General features: G+C 34.2%; 1 protein-coding gene across 2 annotated transcripts in view; it reads left to right on the plus strand.

Moving 5' to 3' along the window:
* The first annotated feature begins 8,231 nt into the window (after positions 1-8,231).
* LOC150100412 (vacuolar protein sorting-associated protein 33B-like) overlaps positions 8,232-18,806 on the plus strand; it is a 257,234-nt gene continuing 246,659 nt past the window's right edge. For both annotated transcript variants that reach the window (XM_090402344.1, XM_090402342.1), the window contains exons 1-2: positions 8,232-8,349; positions 13,123-13,203. In XM_090402344.1, coding sequence (XP_090258470.1) covers positions 8,263-8,349; positions 13,123-13,203 — 168 coding nt within the window. In that variant the 5' untranslated portion in view covers positions 8,232-8,262. The remainder of the gene's footprint in view (positions 8,350-13,122; positions 13,204-18,806) is intronic.

The following is an 18,806-nucleotide window of genomic DNA, read 5'->3' on the forward strand; positions in this document are numbered from 1 at the left end:
AGCCTTCACTTATGAGCTATGCATCAAACATAGTCATAGAAATAATATTTCAATAATAATAATAAGAAGAATATAAACTTTTTCATATAGTATTATCAGGTGTATATCAAGATTCGATTATTATTATAATTATTATTATTACTGGTAGTGGTAGTAGTAGTATTCTAATGACTTGAATTATAAACCAAGTGACAAAATCCTCACGAGGCAGGATAGCTATACATAACTGAAATATTATTTCTATGAATATGTTGGATGAATAACTCATAATACTCGTACATTATTTTATTTTCATAATAAATCATTTTTTTCAATAATGTAATTTCCCCTGTATTTTCCTATTTACCACTGGATCTGGCAAAAATATCATTCTTTCTTCATCCTTTAAATGGAAGACTGGGTTAAATGAATCGAACATAAATCTCCTCCTCAGTACCATTATATGCTTGTTCATTTTTCGAGGGAGCTGTCTGAGCTGTAGGTAAGAAGATCATACCAAGAGGCTTCTGGAAGGAGTATATCTCTTGATGGGACGATGATAGTGATAAACTGTATCAAGACTATCTAAGAGTGTGGCGATCATGACATTGCAGATGAACTCATTCACAGCCTTGACACCAGCCCACAGAAGAAATGGACTGAAACAGTAGAAAGACTCGATTTTTGGCACTCCAGTAGAAAAGTATGGAGCCTTCTAAGAAAACTAGAAGTGGTAGTGGCACCCTATCTGCCCAGGAACAATCAGCTATTATCCCCATCTTAAAATGGGAAAAAATTATCCCCATCTTAAAACCAGGAAAATCCAACAACAAACCAGAAAACTGCCGACCAATCGCCCTGCTTAACGCCTGTTATAAGCTCCTAGAAAAGCTCATCCTTGATAGAATTTCCCCTAAGATAATAGAACAAGTCCCAGTGGAACAGGCTGGATTCAGACATAAACGAAGCTGCTGTGATCAGGTTCTGTCACTCATCACGCATATAGAGGCAGACTATCAACAATGCCCAAAAACAGCTGTAACTTTTTGTAGATCTTACTGAAGCATATGATACAGTCTGGAGGCTTGGCGCAGTCTGCAAGTTGCTCCGTGCAGTCCCATGCAGAACAATAGCAAAACTAATCGATAACATGCTAAGCAACCGCCTGTTCCAAGTGTGTATGGATGAGAAAAAAAGTAAACAAAGACAACTGGATAATGGACTACCACAACGTTCAGTTCTGGCTCCCCTCCTTTTTAACTTATACATCGCATATTTGCCTAATACGGCCTCCAAGAAGTTTTGCTACTCTGATGACATTGCTCTAGCCAACAGACACACCAATTTCACTACAATGGAAGATACACTAACAAACGACCTTGCAGTTCTAGATGAATACTTTAGCAAATGGAGATTATGCCCAAATCCTAGTAAACCAGAAGTTTCTTGCTTCCACCTGAACAATAACCAGGCTAATAAAGAACTCATGGTCTACTTCAACCACAAACTGCTACACTACAACAGATTCCCGAAATATCTGGGCGTCACTCTGAATAGAACACTATCTTTTAAACCACATCTCATTAACACAGCATCCAAGCTAAAAAACAAGAAACAATATACTGCAAAAACTATGTGGAACAACTTGGGGTTGTTCCACATAGTTTACCCTTCAGCTGAATACTGCTCACCCATATGGCTGAACAGCTCCCACGTGTATTTGGTTGATACTCAGCTTAACACCACCATGCGCCTTATTTCTGGAACTGTGAAATCAACCCCAACTTACTGGCTCCCAGTGCTAAACAACATTTCGCCTCCACACATACGCAGATCCAACTTTCTTCTATACATGAATACAGCAAAATCATGGAAATCCAAAATCTTCCAATCCATGAAGACATCCCACCCAGAAATAAACAGGCTAAAATCAAGGCACCCACCAATCTTAACAGCAAAAAAACTTGCAAAGAAAAGTTTCAACATGAAGGAGAAGTGGAAAGAGTCCTGGTGTGACCCTTGAACAGAGATCTTCCATGAATTAATGGACCCAACACAGATACCTTCGGGTTTTTATCTACTTCGGAAAACTTGGTCTGCCCTTAACCGAATCCGCACCAACCATGGCAGATGTGCAGACCACCATTACAAATGGGGCAGGATTGCTTCACTCAGGTGCGACTGTGGATCACTCCACTAGACAATTAATCATATTACAGCAGAATGTGTCAAAGTGCATACAGTAGAAACCTCTCAGACTTTATTCATGCTACACCACGTGCAATTGACTGGATAATCAATTGACTGGATTCTTGAATGTCTCTTTTATGACTGTATTATGTCTTATTATTGTACATATACCTCTTACTATGTCCATATATATTAAGGATTAATATAAAGTACTGTTTAGAAGATAATATGGAATATTCTGATAGGTACTAAACAATTTGTACAAAAATAACACTCGCAAGTGGCTTAATATTTCTTCTAGCTTGATCAGTGGCAACCGAAAAGGAGAGTCAAGTTTACAGTAGTTAATGAGGTTGAAATCTTCAAGGAAGATGATCTAACTGGTCATCCAGTATCTAGTCTGTAGTAAATTAATAATCAATGATACAAAGTCAAAGGTTAAACGCAACAGATGAATACAGTAAAATATAATACCCAAATTTTTAGCCAGAGTAATTCAAAAAGAAGTTTGTTTATTATTATTATTATTATTATTATTTTATGTTTTTATTTTATTTTATTTTTACTTATTCTTGAATTCATTCACACTGTTTGCACTCACAACATCCAAAATAAATCCATTCCAATCACGCACCACCGTCTGCGAGAAAAATTTAGCCCTCACACACCTTCTTGGCGACCTTCCAAGGATGCCCTCTCGTCCTTTCTCCACCCTCCATAAATTGAAATCCTGTATGACCCTTTCAAAAGTTTTTAAGTCTCAATCATATCACCACTCTTTCTCTTGTTTGCTAGTGTCTGCAGTCTACAAATTCTCAATCTGTCTTCATAATCAGTATTCCACAATCCTGATATAATTTTTAACACTCTCCTTTGTACGCTCTTTAATATATCAGAATCACAACAGACACCAGGAGACCAGGCCAGCGCAAAATAGTCCAAGTGAGGTCTTATCAAGGCCTTGTAAAGAGGCAAAATAACATCTTTATCTCTACATGTGAACGCTCGTTTCAGCATTGAAATTATCTTTTGAGTTGTATTTGCAATCGTTGCCACTAAACTTCTACTTCCTATCTATTAACACTCCAAGATCCCTAGCCTCATCACTTACTTCTAGCCTAATTCCACTAATATAATACACTGGATATTTAATCATGCCGAAGTGAGTGACTTTACATTTACTCACATTGAACTCACACCCATTTTCCCATGCCCACAATTTCAGCCTATTCAAATCATTCTGCAAGTACTGCATATCAACAGCAGATTTCACGATTGGCATTCTCTATAATGGAATTTTACATTTTACAAACGCACCGTTAACACACTAGTGATGCACGAAATCTTGCATAAGTTGTTTGGATTGAGATTAATAATACTCATTTGGGCTATGAATTCATAATACGAAGGTAGTCTAGTGAACCTGAATTTGATGCTTGAACGTTGCGATGTTGCTTTTATGGTTGTGTTAAGGACGCAACATTAAGTCTACTTGAAATTCCTTTCTGTGTCTTTTTCTTTCTGTTTAAATTCCTTGCTTGAATTTTTGTTGCCGTATTTATAATTTTTTATGCTATTTTTGTTGGAGATTTGTCATAACTGCTTGTCTTTACTACCATATCCACTAATTCTACGTGTTCTAGATTCCTCTAGTGTTGTTTCATGCTGTTGGACGATTCCATGAATATTACATGTAAGACAATGCCTTTTTCTGAATTTCCACTTCAGGTCTTTAATAGACAAGGCTTTATCTGTTCATATAAATTCCCAAGTGTTACCTTTAAAAATTTCCCCTTCTTTTAATTTCTTTCTATTCCTAACAAGGTATCATTGTTTTATTCCTAACTATTTAAAATTGGTTCGCAAAACAATTGTTACCATCGTAATCACCCAAGATGAGATCATTTCCCAACTTCTGTATTAAAGAAAAGTAACAAGATTGTGGTTGAAAACTGCCACCGTCTTCAATTTATAATGCTAATACTTATTCAATTTATTCGTATACGTTTAGTGGTCGACTTTGCTGACCTGCAGGATTAGAAACTTCAATTTCAATCAGGGAAAAAACAACCAGTATTCACCTGCTCCAAAGACTGATTAATCAGCTAAAAAATAAAAGAAAAATTTTTGTAATTAGTGACTACAATTAACATTAGCAAGTCTTTGTTTCATAAACCTAGTATTATGGAAGTTAATGTGATATACGGGCTTAAATTTTTTTGTATTATTAATTTTGCGACATTATATGAGATTGCAAATTTCGAAGCTAATGCAGTATTATATTTTCCAGAAATCACAACTATTTGAATTTATTTTCTTTAAATGATATTTAAATGTTTTTCAAATACAATGAATTGTTATATTTTTAATTTTTTTAATAAAAACTTTAATAAAAATTTTCTTACGATTAAGAGGTGATTGCATCTGTAGAGGCATATTTTCCATATCTTACTGAGAAACACTACAGAGACGGACAAAAGCGCTGGAGCATCGCTATAATAAATGTATGTATTCGTCTTAAGGGAAATTATGTTGAAAAATAAAAAACAATTTTGAAATTATAAGTTCGTTTTTTCATTGTTAGGCCGAGAACTTTTCAGACCACTCTCTTAGAATTCCAGATCTTGGATCTAAAAAAATGTGCACTTTGCGACGACAACTGGTATTCATTTTTGCTACTCAAAAAAAATAAATCTATTTAAGTAAAACTATTAAAAGGAATTGTAGAGACATGCTTCGAAAAGGTTGCTGTCATTTAACATGAAATGGTATCTTGTAGGTTCAATAATCTTTAAATTTTTATAATTGCGCCTGTCTATCCTTGTTTTCTTACGCCTCACACGTTATTAATTTTTTATATAAATCAAGGTGTTCTGGTCATATGGACCTCTGGGACAACTGAATTTAGAAGGATTAGCAAATGTTTTATAATGATAATTATAATTATTATTATCAAAAGGAGTTAGAGGATGTTTTATTACTATTTTTTTTTTTTTTTTGCATATTAATCTAGCAAACTTCTACTGTATGAAATTATATTATACCTTATGGAAATAAATACATAGCGCCTCCTTAACGTAGTTTGAACTCTAAGTGCAAGAGCAAAAATCATAGAGAGAGAACTTACTCGGAACGTAAAGCATGGAGTGCATATATCATACACTAGATGCAAAGAATAATGCCCCACCAAATAATTTGTTCCCTTCCACAATCGAATGCCAAAATACCAAAAATGTTCCATGAAATTTCGAAGGAGTACAACTTCATTAATAACCATATGGCAATAAAAGATTTCCTCAACATGAAACCAAAAATAGCACATATCACTCTCACTCGAGCAGTTATACCACCACCACAACATTGAGAAATGGAAAGAGGTAAATTAAAATTATGCAATGTATTTAAAAAGGTATTCAGACTACCTATAGACCCGAAATTAAAAACATTTATTACAAAGCTCACCATGCTTGCCTACCTAGCAAAATATGGTGCACATACAATAAAGGTATTCCACTTCAAGGCCAAGCCAAATGCTACTTCTGCCCTGAACCAGAAACACTATACCACATAATATTATACTGCCCCCATACCTCTCCAATATGGAACACTGTTCAGAAATTCATAAAACTCAAAGAACCAATCACATAACACACACTATTCTGGTTAAAGGAAGAAAAGATAACAATCACCGAAGCAATTGTAATTGTAAAATAATAACTCTATCTGGACATACAGATGTGACAAAATTTGTGGAAGAGAAACAGGCCCAGATATACTCAAAAAAACTCAACACACAATTAAATGAAATCATAACAGACATGATAAACAGAAAAAAGATAACAAAACACCAATGGCGGCAGATAGGCATTATCTCTGAAGAATATGAAGAAAACAAAGAAATTATGGAAATAAAAAACGCACCGTAAAGAAAAAACATGGAAACCAGCCTGTGCAACTCACTCTGAAAGGCAAAAAAAAAAAAAAAAAAAATCACAGAATAGAAAACTAAAAACTAAACATATAATGTATATATAAGTGTAAAGGTATTGTGTAGTCATGTATATCTATTTGTATAAAAAGAAGTAAACATTGTATTTATTCACAGCAATTTATCCTTAAGATAAGCTAATAAGACTGCATCATATCATCGGCAGTACTGTATAGCATCGTATGATATACAGTACTATCAAAAATGTATCTATTTGTATATAAGGAAGAGAAAAATGTATATATGTTAATAGTAATTCTCACTGTAGATATGTTAACAATATTGTTATAATTTAATATGTAACATATGATATATTGAAAATTACATGCATATCTATTTGTACATATGAAAACAGCCATTGTAAATATGACAGTCATTTAATCTTTAAGATAAATTGCTGATATAAAACTGAACCAAAATATAAGTTATGAAATTCTGACAAATATATGTAAGTGTATATTTGAAAAGGATTGTATATATGTAAATAGCAACTTATCTCTTCAGATAAGGTAAAAACATAGTATTATTTTAATGTATTACTTATGCTAAATGGCAAAATAACTGCTCAAAAGATTATACAAGACACTCTGTGGAAAGAGACATTGAGCATGTTATCATGTCGTAAATGAAAATGAAATTAACGTAGTTCGAAAAAGAAGTACGTTTCGCTCTTCATTGGAAAAGGACTAAGTTCGATTTTGATCGTGACGGGAGAAATCTTTATGTGGAATTTTTCAATTGAAGGTGATTTAGCCGATTTCAACGGAAGTAGCAGCTTTTTTTTTCCTCCCGGAAAATCGTTTTTTTATTTTATTTTTTTTTATTCCGCATAGAGACAAATCGGCTTTTAGGACACACCAATTTACAGACAAAAAATACTAGTGATTGTGTGAGCAATAGATGGCGTTGGTGTAGAGTAAGTGATCTCTCTCTAAGGAGTCTTTAGACGCCTTAGAGGTGTCATGAAATAATAAAAATAATAATATTCCTTAAATATAAAGAGTCAACAGACTTCATTTCAGCGATATAAACATTAATTAAATGAAGTGGACATTTGATCCCACATCGTTTTAAAACCGAATAAGAAACTCAAAGATTGGAATCAGAGAGTTTCATGCCGAATATAGTATGAAAAACTATAAAGGTATCGGCGAATACTAGCGTGAGCTAAATGCAAGTAGTCCTAGAACGTAGTACAAACATGGGCAACGCGTTGCAAAGGTGGGGAAAGTTCTGATCGCTATTCTTGGTATTTTCCATAATGTAAAAACACATTTCCTAGGAAATGTATGCTGTTATTATATTATGGTAGGGAGGTCACTACCCAGACCGGTTTCAGCCTTCATTTCAGCCGAAATGAAGCCTGTTGGCTCTTTATATTTAAGTAACTTAATGGGTGCACCTTTTGGACAACTCGTATAGCAGAGTATATAACTTCTTTTCGCCATACCCTTTGGTATTAATTGGTCTAGCTACTCACTGATGAATCCTCAAAAAAGGCTGAAACCGGTCTGGGTAGTGACTTCCCTACCACAATGTAATAACAGCATACATTTCCTAGGAAATGTGTTTTTACATTATGGAAAATACCAAGAACTGTCCACACCTTTGCAACGAGTTGCCCGTGTTTGTACTACGTTCTAGGACCAACTTGCATTTAGCTCACGCTAGTATTCGCAGATACCTTTATAGTTTTTCATACTATATTCGGCATGAAACTCTCTGATTCCAATCTTTGAGTTTCTTATTCGGTTTTAAAACGATGTGGGATCTAATATCCCCTTAATTTAATTAATAATATTCATTTGCTGATACTTACTGTTGTTTATTATTGATCAAATATGCTTAAAATATTTATATTTAAAATTTTTCTCTAATTTATATCACCACCATAGAAGGTTTCAGTTTATTACCTTTACTAGATTGTATTTTTACTTTCAGCTATTTTATTATTTTTTGCTATTCTAGCTTTTTTTTTTTTTTTTTTAACCATTTTTATGTTCATATATGTCCTCTCTTCTTTTGAACACAAGGTGTCGCTGAATCTAAAACATTTACTCGAGTATGTGGTGGTGTTTGTCTAAGTGACAAGTAAAAAGTATGCAATGAATACAAAAGAAATGTTAGGTTCTGAGCTGCGTGATTTGTTGAAACAGATTTCTTCAGAAACTCTTGTTAAAACATTGCAGTCGGTAAGTATCATTTTATTTTCTGTAAATGAAGCATCATTCATGCGATAGGCGTTACACCTCTTGACTTGAAAATCGCAAGCATATAGGATTAATGAAGTAAACGACGATAGTATATCAGAAGACAAACTTCCATGAGTTCGTAGTTGAAAATTATGTCATATATTACGAATAATCAATTTACTGAACATCAGCTAATACAAGTGTGACACGAATGTTGGATTTATAATGTCTTAACAGCGGTGTGCTGGTTAAATTTTAACCAGCGTTCAAAAAATAAATGAGAACGGTGGCTCCGCTTGTGAACAGTTTTCCTAGGCCACTTATTAGCGGTCTGGGAAAAACATCCAAACCAATTCTAGAAATGCGAAATCTTTGATAGACTTCGAGCATGTGAATGTCGTTACCTTAGGAAGAAGCGGCCCAGGAAAATTAAGCAGATGTTTGTTGAAAAATAATATACCTGTAAAGTTGCTAGTGGAGATGATCCCTACACAGGTGCGAAGTGCGGGGACAGGATTAGAAGAAGGAAGCAAACAGTGCTAAAATAAGTGCACTTGGCTGGATTTTCTGTATTACCATATACAAGCTTATTGTTCAGATACAGCTGGCATGCAAAATTCTTGAAAATTTAATAACAGCTCATGTGAGCCAGCACACCTCTGTCTAATGGCAGCATCAGGTTGTATTCTAAAGTTTAGGAGGATAAATAGTGGACACATGAAATAGATCAGTCTTGGAATTATGTAACCTCTACTGAGTAAGAGATTGGTCTGGAGAAGGTATGGAGAATGGAACTCTTCAATGACATAAGGAGTATAAGGAACAGTCTAGAAAGGTGAATGGAGAAGAAGGAAAAATTGGTATATTAGAAGGGATTGGATGAGACAAAAAAAAAAATCACAGAGAATTCTATAGTTATGTGCTGTAGAAAGAAGGATGACTATGGAATACTGACTTCAGTTGCTCAATGTGACAAACAGGCCGCATCCACAGAAGTTAGAAGAAATGGCCAACAATATCGGCCATCAGAATACATGCAATTTACAGACAAAAAATACTGATGTTGTTGATGGTAGTAGTGTTGTAGTTGGAGAATAAAGTAGTAGTGGATGAGATGTATTTAGCAAAGTCATGTAGTGTGCCCTCCCTGGAGGTGTCATAATAATAATAATAATAATACTTTGTCAATGTATTTCAAGTTGGAGAGGAGGGAATAGGTGGATAAAGTGGGGAAAAAAGAGGTGATACTGTAAAACCAAATGGAATAACATCTTGTTTATTAAAAAAATGTGTAAAGGAGCTGACAGTGCCTTTAACTTCATTTTTCAACAAGAATCTAGTAACAGATCATTGACCATTTCCTTTGAGACAAGAAATGAAAGAGGAAAATTTAAATAAATTATAATACCGGAATTAACTCACGTATTAGCTTTGTACTGAAGATGCCTTTGAAACTCGGGCAAATTATACTAATAAATAATATTTTACATGAGTTAATTTCAATATTATAATATTTAAACATGTCTACTCACTACAGACATATTTAAATGGACATTTAAATGTCTATTTTCTTATTGAAATACAGAAAGAGGAAAATATTGTATCACTGCATTAAGAGAACATGTCATTGGTATCAGTGTATAGGCCAGTGTCAGGTGTGGTGATGTGTTAGGTTGATTCTGGATGTAATACAAATTTGGATAGAAATCTTTTCAGAGAGCAACATTGGTTGTTAAGAGAAAGTCTTGTTTCGGTAACTTGGTTACATTTTATAGTAGGACAAGCGTGTTGGATAGAAGAGATGCTTATGTGATAATTTTTCTAGATTTTGCAAAAGTGTTCTATAGAAAGCCTACTGCTGAAATTGAGTAGGATAGGGATGTATAGTTGTTTTACTTAGTTACAGAGATAGTTAAGTTCTAGCAGCCATTGAGTTGCTTATGGGAGTGTGCAATGCCCTGAAAGATATGTGACAAACAAGATACCACTATTCTGAGACTTCTGATGTTTAATGTATGTATTGTTAACTACTGTACTGGCCTTTATTTTTACACATCCATGTATAGAGTTTCTGAAAAGCCAAGTAACTTGATAGAGCAGTTAATCTGCCCATGATAGGGCAGTTAATCCTATCTGCACTGCACTATGGCTGCAAATTAGTTGTGTTCTGTTAGCTAGTTTGCCAATTTGTTTGGGTGAGAAACTTGAGTTTCTGTGAGGAAACCTCTGTATGAGACCAGCTAACTCGCCTTCACTTGAAAAGCCCTGATCAAGGTTCTTCACATCACATACAGGATTCAAATCTAGGTCTTTCCAACTGTAGGGCATCATTGATACTAAGCTACAGAAGCTCATGATAATTTAAATACAATGATTATCTAATTTGGCATTGTTGAACAGGTTAGTATTGTTATGTATTAGTACATGAGCATCTGTGCAAAAATTAAAAAAGAAATTTAAAGAAATGAATGAGAAGGAGAAATAAGCAGAGTGAATTTGCACAGGCCATCATATATTCTGCTTATGGAATTTGTGGTATTTGGCCACAGTGATAATTAGTCCTGATGATTTTATTTTATTCTTTTAATTTATTTTTTCCTGTATTGAGTTAGTTGGTTTTCAAACTGTGGCTGTGAGAGTGGATTTTTCCACACTTAGTTTTCCTTTCACAAACAGAAAATCAACTTCAAACATGTTTTGATTTTAGTTACATGTATATTCTGGTATAGTTGGGTATTTCGGATATTTTGTTAAGTTCATGTTGTTCTCCCCTCCTCCCCCCTACAATGGACATAAGTCTTCTTGGAAAAGGCCAATAATAATAATAATAATTACCAAAATCAAAACTGAAATAACACAAACCGTAAATTCATAAATATAGGAACACCATACCCAAATGTCTCTTTACAGTTAAATCCATACCAGTGTAATGCAGCCTGTTATGAATCCCCTAAGCACACAAATCATTATGAAAATAACAATAGGCAGTATGGCAGTCTCCACAAGAATTAGCTAGCATTTTGTAAAATAATCATTCAAGATGAAGATGCTCTAAAAATTGTATGGTTCCTCAACCTTTATGCATAAAATATTAAAGAATAAAATTCTAATCTTCGTATTCCAAGAGATTAATTAAATATAAATCCTAAATAATGTAATCCAAAATAAACATTTTCAACATATAGTGTTGTTGGTATTCTCCATATTATTTACATCACATCTATTTGTTGTAAAACAGAACAGTAGCATCGCTTCCAGTAACATGAATATCACCTGACTGTCACATGCATATCACATAGTTTTGTTGACAACAGAATTATAGAGAACAGATAGCTTCTCTCTCCATACTGTCTTGTTTTGTTGATATTCTTCAAGTTTAAAAGTTTTTCCTTATTTGCTTGAAGAAGAATGCCGACATCGAACTGACCTTTAAATTTCATAAATGTGCATTAAACCTTATAACTAATGAAAACCGACACAAGATTTCTTTGAATATAATTACTCAGAAAAAAAAAAAAAAAAACAGCTAACGCCTTTTTATTCCCGTATACAGGGAGTAGGCGAGGCCATTTAGCCCTATCTAACTTTTGGAGACTGAGTGGGCAGTTCAATCTCCACTGGTACCAATCAGAGATAGATGGCCCAAGGCTATCACTAATTAAGCGGTACTCAGTGAAGAGAGACGGCTCAAATGTGCTGCCATCTCGTGGTCCCTAACCCTAACACAATATATTTAATGTCTGAAATAATGTGGGTTCTACGGTCGATTTTCTTGAGTTTACAGGATGAAAAACCCGAGTTTCCGGGAGGAAAAACCTGCTTGCCCGTGCCAGAGATCGACTAACTTGGGAACCAGTCGAAAAAAGGCTTAGAAAAATTTCCTCTAGTCGCCGACTAGACTCGAAACCAAGTCTTCCTTCCTGCGGCCAAGCGCCGTGGTTGGCAAACGCCACATCCACTGAGCTACACAGGCTGAATAAAAGTGAAAAATTATTTTTCATTTGAGCTGCCATAGCGTAATTGGAAGAACAACGGAACATTGTGCCCTTCAATTGGAAAAGACCTGGGTTTGATTCTCGTCATGACGAGGGGGAATCCTTATATGGACTTTTTCAGTTGAAGGTGAGTTAGCCAATCTCATACAGTGTAGCAGAGTTTTTTTCTCACCAAAACTTGGGTTTTTCATCCTGCATATAGACAAATTGGCCTTTAGAACACATGCAATTTGCAGACAAAAAATACTATTGTTGGTGGTGATGATGGGCGATAGATGGCGTTGATGGTAGTAGTGTCATAGTCGGAGAATTAAGTAGTGGTGGTGAGGATGAGATGTATTTAGCAAAGTAGAATAGTGTGCCCTCCCATGATGAATCCTTGGACTCCCTGGAGGTGTCATGTAATAATAATAATAATTATCATTCAGTATATTTTTATAAAAGGCATTAGAAGACTTTTTAATGTTTATATATTATTTGTATATTTATATATTTTTCAATGCATCTTTTTTCTCAACAATAAAATTTTAATAATAAAGTTAAAAAAACTATATCCTAACTAAAATCTTTCTACAAAGTATTTCACACCTAGGTAAGTGAGTATTTTATTTTATGCTGGTTATCATAATTTGTAATTGTCATGATGGATTTTCCTTCACATTTTGGTGAAAGTAAGTGGGGAGTCACTAACAAGAAATGATAAAATCATGTTTTGTTAATTTGACATTTAGATTAAACATGCTCATTTTGAAATAGCTTTAATTACCTGATTCTCTAGATAGATGGAAAAAAGGACTTAATATTAGATGATGAATTAATCTGTTCGCTGGATCATGTTGCAAGTGTCACTGATTTAAAGGTGAGTAGCATAAAAGTATTAATTCAGTTATCATTATATACACAAATAGTCTATTTTAAGCCATTTTTTTTTTTTTAAATAAATGTGTTTATTAATGTTGAAGTTTCTTAAATAAAAACTATGTAGAACTGGAATGAAAATAAATAATTTACTAATGAAATCAGTTATTTACATACTAACATTTTGGCATCTTTCATATATATTGAGGACAATAGTGATACTCTCCTTGGTGATATTCTTTGATTACTGTTGGCAGAAGGATAGGACAGTGTGCTAAAATTTGTGTAGGATTACCATCAGTTCTGTCACAGTTTGCTAAGTTTTGTAGAAGATGAGCTGCTTTCAGGAACAGTCTGCTTTTAGGCTTCCATACTGAATATACTTTTTTATGCTCTTTTCTTCTTCACCAAGGTGGTCCATCCTGTCTGTCTAAAATACTGGATCCCACATTGACAGGGGATAGTATAGACACCTAGGAATGAGAGAAGATCATTGTTGTCCTTGATTTTTCTTAGGAAGTTGTGAAAGTGCAGAAGAGCACCATAGAGTGCTACTGTTGCCTTCTATCATACATGTCACTGTCCTTGTCCTCAAGTCAATGTACGCTCTAGTGACAGCGGGCATGGATGTCAACCTTTTGACACACATACCCAGTTTCGACCTTTATTGAGGTCTCATCAGTGGGAGCCAGGCCCACACAGTAGCTGTTGCAGACCTATATGCGAGACTCAGTCTCCCACACAATGTCACAAACAACACACTGAAGTGTGTTGTCAAATGACAACAAAAGCTGAGAGCAACTAATAGTACGAGGTGGTCTGAAAAGTTCTCGGCCTTGACCATAGATGGCAACACTATTGGCAAGATTTTTTTTTTCTAAGTTGTACGTCTGTCATAAGCATCCATGTGAAATTGCAAGTCATTCTATCAAGTAGTTTGTTTTATACAGCTGTCTGAAGAAAAAGTGTTGTCTGTATCCCTTGAAATGGATAAAATTGAGTATCGTATGGTTATAAAATTCTTTGTAAGAAGGTTTAACGCCAAAAAAATTCATTCAAAGTTCATAAAAGTTTATGGGCACTCTTCTCCTTTGTTTTTGACAATTAAGAAATGGGCTGCCGAGTTTAAACGTGGCCATACCAGCCTTGAAGATGATCCACATGAAGGACGTCCAAAAAGTGTAATAACACCAGAAATCATTGAACAAGTGCACGATATGGTATTGGATGACTGGCTAATCAAAGTGTGTGAAATTACTGACACTATAGGTATTTCAAAAAAAGTGTAGGATATATTTTGCATGAAGAATTGCAAACGAAAAAGCTTTGTGCAAGATGGGTGCTGTGCTTGCTCATAGCAGATCAAAAACGCACTCGCATGAAACTCTCTGAATAGTGCTTGTAGCATTTTAACAAGAATAAAACTGATTTTGTGCATAGATTTATTACTATGGATGAGACTTGATTTCACCATTACACACTAGAATCCAAACAGCAGTCAAAACAGTGGACAGAAGCCGTTCTGTTCAGTGCCAAAGAAGACAAAGTCGGTTCTATCAGCAGGAAAGGTCATGGCATCGGTGTTTTGGGATGGTAAAGGCATTTTGTTTATCATCTTGAAAAGGGTAAAATGATAACCAGTGAATATTATGAGTCTTTAAGCAGACTAGACAAAAAAAATCGTGAGAAAAGACCCGGTTAGCAGAAGAAAAAAATCTCTTTCATCGGGAAAATGCACCTGCCCACAAAAGTATTTTGGCAGTGGGAAAATTAAGGAATCTGGACTATGAATTGTTGGAACATCCACTCTATTCCCCAGATTTGGCTCCCTCTGACTTCTATCTCTTCCTTGCTCGTCAGCGTTTTTCTTCAAATCAGTAGGTGATTGCAGCTGTAGAGGGGTGATTTGCAGATCTTACTAAGAACCACTGTAGGGATGGAATAATGGTGCTGGAGCATTGCTGGAATAAATGTATTAGTCTTAAGGGAGATTATGTTAAAAAATAAAAATAATTTTGAAATTATAAATTCGTTTTTTCATTGTTAGGCCGAGAACTTTTCAGACCACCATCATAGCTCAAGTTAAGTTACTTTTTATGATTGTTTTGATGTGTGTGTGTGTGTACTAATTTTTTTTGTTTGTTTGTTTCTGTATGATTATATTTTCATTTGAATAAAAATATTAACTGTTCAATATATATATATATATATATATATATATATATATATATAATTTTGGGAACTTCTAAATGTAAAGTATGTTATGTCCTTTTTTTTTTTATTTCATAAACCACTGTCCCTTTACACAGGGATCTGGGCAATGCTCAAAAGGCATCATGCACATTTACTTTCCTGGCTTAGAGAGAGAGAGAGAGAGAGAGAGAGAGAATATTGTCTTGATGTCATTTCATTCCACATTCTCACTGAACGTGTGTTTGTCTTTATAAAGTGCCTATAAGAATAATATAAATTAAAGATGCCAATTAATTATATTCTTGGTTTAATCCCTTATCCAAGTGTAGGGAAACAAAGTTTGCTTGTGAAGTCACTTCATGACTGGCTACTTGTATATAGAGGCTAATGACGTCACATCAGTTGCCTTAGTATCCTATAATGCAATGCTATGCATTATGGGAAGGGTCACTATCCAGACTGGTTGAGACCTTTATTAAGGTCTCATCAGTGGGATCCAGACCCAGAAGTAATACCAAGGTTGAAGTAATGCAGAAGTCAGTATTTCCATATACAAGTAGCCAACAGGTGTCACACCTTATTACTAAAATACTGTATATTAGATAGATTTACTACAAGGTAGAAGAAACATTATTTCAACCTTGGTATCACTTCTTGATAACCAAATATATAATTTCTTGGCATGTTTAATTTATAGTATAACCAAGTAGAAAAATCTTTCAACATCTATCTCTAATCCAGAGTATTTTAGTAATAAGGTGTGACTTATTTAGTAATAAGGTGTGACAAAAGGCTACTTTTATATGAAAATATAATTTCTGCAATACTTCAACCTTGGTATCACTTCTTGGTCTGGCTCCCACTGATGAGACCTCAGTAAAGTTCGAAACTGGTGTGGGTAGTGACCCTTCCCATAATTCATGGCATTATACATGTCCATAAGGATATGTGCATTGCATTATGGAATATTGAGTCAAGTGATATGAAGTCATTAGCTTCTATATAGGAACGAAGACATTTTAAAAGAACTAAAAACAAAATCAGTAGAAGAAAAACTAAACAATTATAAACAAAAATGGATGGAACATGTAAACTGAATGGCCAACACCCGACATCCTAAACAAATACTAAAATATAAGCCAATTGGAAAGAGAAGTCAGGGTAGACCTCAAAAAGGATTTTGGATGGATAATGAGACCGGAACAGACCAATATGGTCTATACCTGTATTTAATGTTATGATGATAGCCTCTATATATGAATTGCCCAGTCGTGAAGTTACTTCATGTGCAAACTTTGTTTGCTTACACTTGGATAAAGGATTAAACCACGTATATAATTCCTTGACATCTTTTATTTATAATATAACCAAGTGAAAAAACATTCAGCAGCTATACATGTAGTGTTTTTATTTTATGTTTTATGAGCTTCTTATCATGGGTCATGAGTCTATATTAGATTAGTACTCTGAGTGGGCTAATGAAGTTTTTCTGTTTTTTTATTTTTTTTTATTATTATTAATTTTATAATTTAATTTTTTTTGCATTTTTGTTCATTTTTTACATGGTCCAGAAACCCTGTTCTAGAGACTTAACATGGAATTTTTTTCAACCCTCTTTAGGCCTCCAGCAAGCAGTGCAATGGCCTTGCACTAGGCAGTGATATTCATCTTCTACCTAAAGACAATCACAAGTATCCATGCTGACAGTGGTATTTGAACTTGCAGCTTGTTGATTGGAGAATAGATTTAACCACTCTGCGAACCATGCCAACAACTATGGACTATCCATAGGTGCTATTATGGTTCATAAAGTTTCCAATTTAAAAAAAAAAGTTTTCTTTTATTTCTAATAATTTAAGTAAATGTGTGTTGTCATCTCAACAATTTTCATCAAAGAAGGACAAAATATATATGTTTTTGAAAGGTGTTAATGTACAGTGTCACTAAAAGAGTATTAAGTTATTTCAGGAAGTATTGCTAAGATATTCTAGTATATCAGCAGTTTCTTCTCTGCATTCTGCAAACAAATAGAGGCTATAAAATGATGTAGATGGCATTCTAGGAAGATACTCATATATGAAGGAGATGTCAAGTACAGTGTTCAGTTAGAACTAAAATGACAAGCAGAACAGCAGTTTAATAACTTCAAACATGTTAATGAAGGTGCATGCTGAACAGTGACTGCAGTGGTACTTAGACGACAGAAATCTCTGGATGACTAATAATGGGTAGTTTGGAGTGATTAACCTTGCTTCAGTCTGTTTTGTCATATGGAAGAGTAGAAGTCCAGTGAACACCAGAAGAGGTCAACATTGCTCCAACTGGAGCAGAATAGCAGTATCTGCTGCATTACCTGTAAAGAATAATGGAAGTGTGATGGTATATGTGGAGAAAGGTGTAGAATTGAACTGTTATTTTTATCATTCATGAATGGAAAGTTTACCTCCATATTCTAGATAATGCTACATTTATGAAAGTATGTCATGTGAAGAACCGTGTACATTCTATCAAGACAGTGTTCTCTATCACATAGTAATATCTTCTGTGGAAAATAGCATACTTCTAAGGGTTCAATTGTTATTCACTTGAACATGCATAAGGAATCATCTGTAGATGTCATTATGTATCATCAACAAAAAATGGTGACAATCCTTGCATGTTGATGATACATAATGACATCTACAGAAGATTCCTTATGCATGTTGAAGTGAATAACAATTGAACCCTTAGAAGTAATTTTCCCATGAAACGTTTCAGAAATCTGTGGAAATCTTCCCATGTATAGACCATCCTTTATCACTAAATATTATGATAGAGGCCAAAGCTGGATTTACAAAGATAATATTAAGAAAGGTAATTAAAAGTAAATATTAATAAATAATAATTAAGGTAAATATTAATAAAGGTAGTAAAATTAAAAAGGTAATATTTTGATCTCTATCTATATTTCTTTTGTGTTACAATACTTTTGGCAGTATTGCATAGATGATTTTAGTTTGTTTTTATATATTAGTCTTAAGTATTTATAATACATGATTAGCATGCATATGTGTAGGTAAGGAATAAAGAAGAATCCTACTGATTTTATCTGTAGTATTGTAATTTATTGAAAACTGGGAAAAGAAGGTTGATCTTCAAAAATGGAAATACAGGAAAGAAAGTTAAGCCAATGAATTAGAAATCAGTTCAATAACATTTATAAAATCCCTAGTGTTCGAAGAATAAATAGTTTGGGAGTGAAATGAATGTCCAAGCTTATTAAGAAAGAAATCCACAAGAAGAAGATGATGTGGAAAGAATATCGTGAGAATGAGTGAGAGGGGTTATGAAATATATAAAGCTCAGGCTAGAAAAGTAATGAGTACCGTGAGGAAAACTAAATTGGAGTATGAAAAGAAATTGGCCATGCAA

The sequence above is a fragment of the Typopeltis vanoorti genome, chromosome 13, assembly GCF_054136105.1.
Source record: "Typopeltis vanoorti isolate ZY-2024b chromosome 13, IOZ_Tvanoo_1.0, whole genome shotgun sequence".
NCBI classification, from domain to species: domain Eukaryota; kingdom Metazoa; phylum Arthropoda; class Arachnida; order Uropygi; family Thelyphonidae; genus Typopeltis; species Typopeltis vanoorti.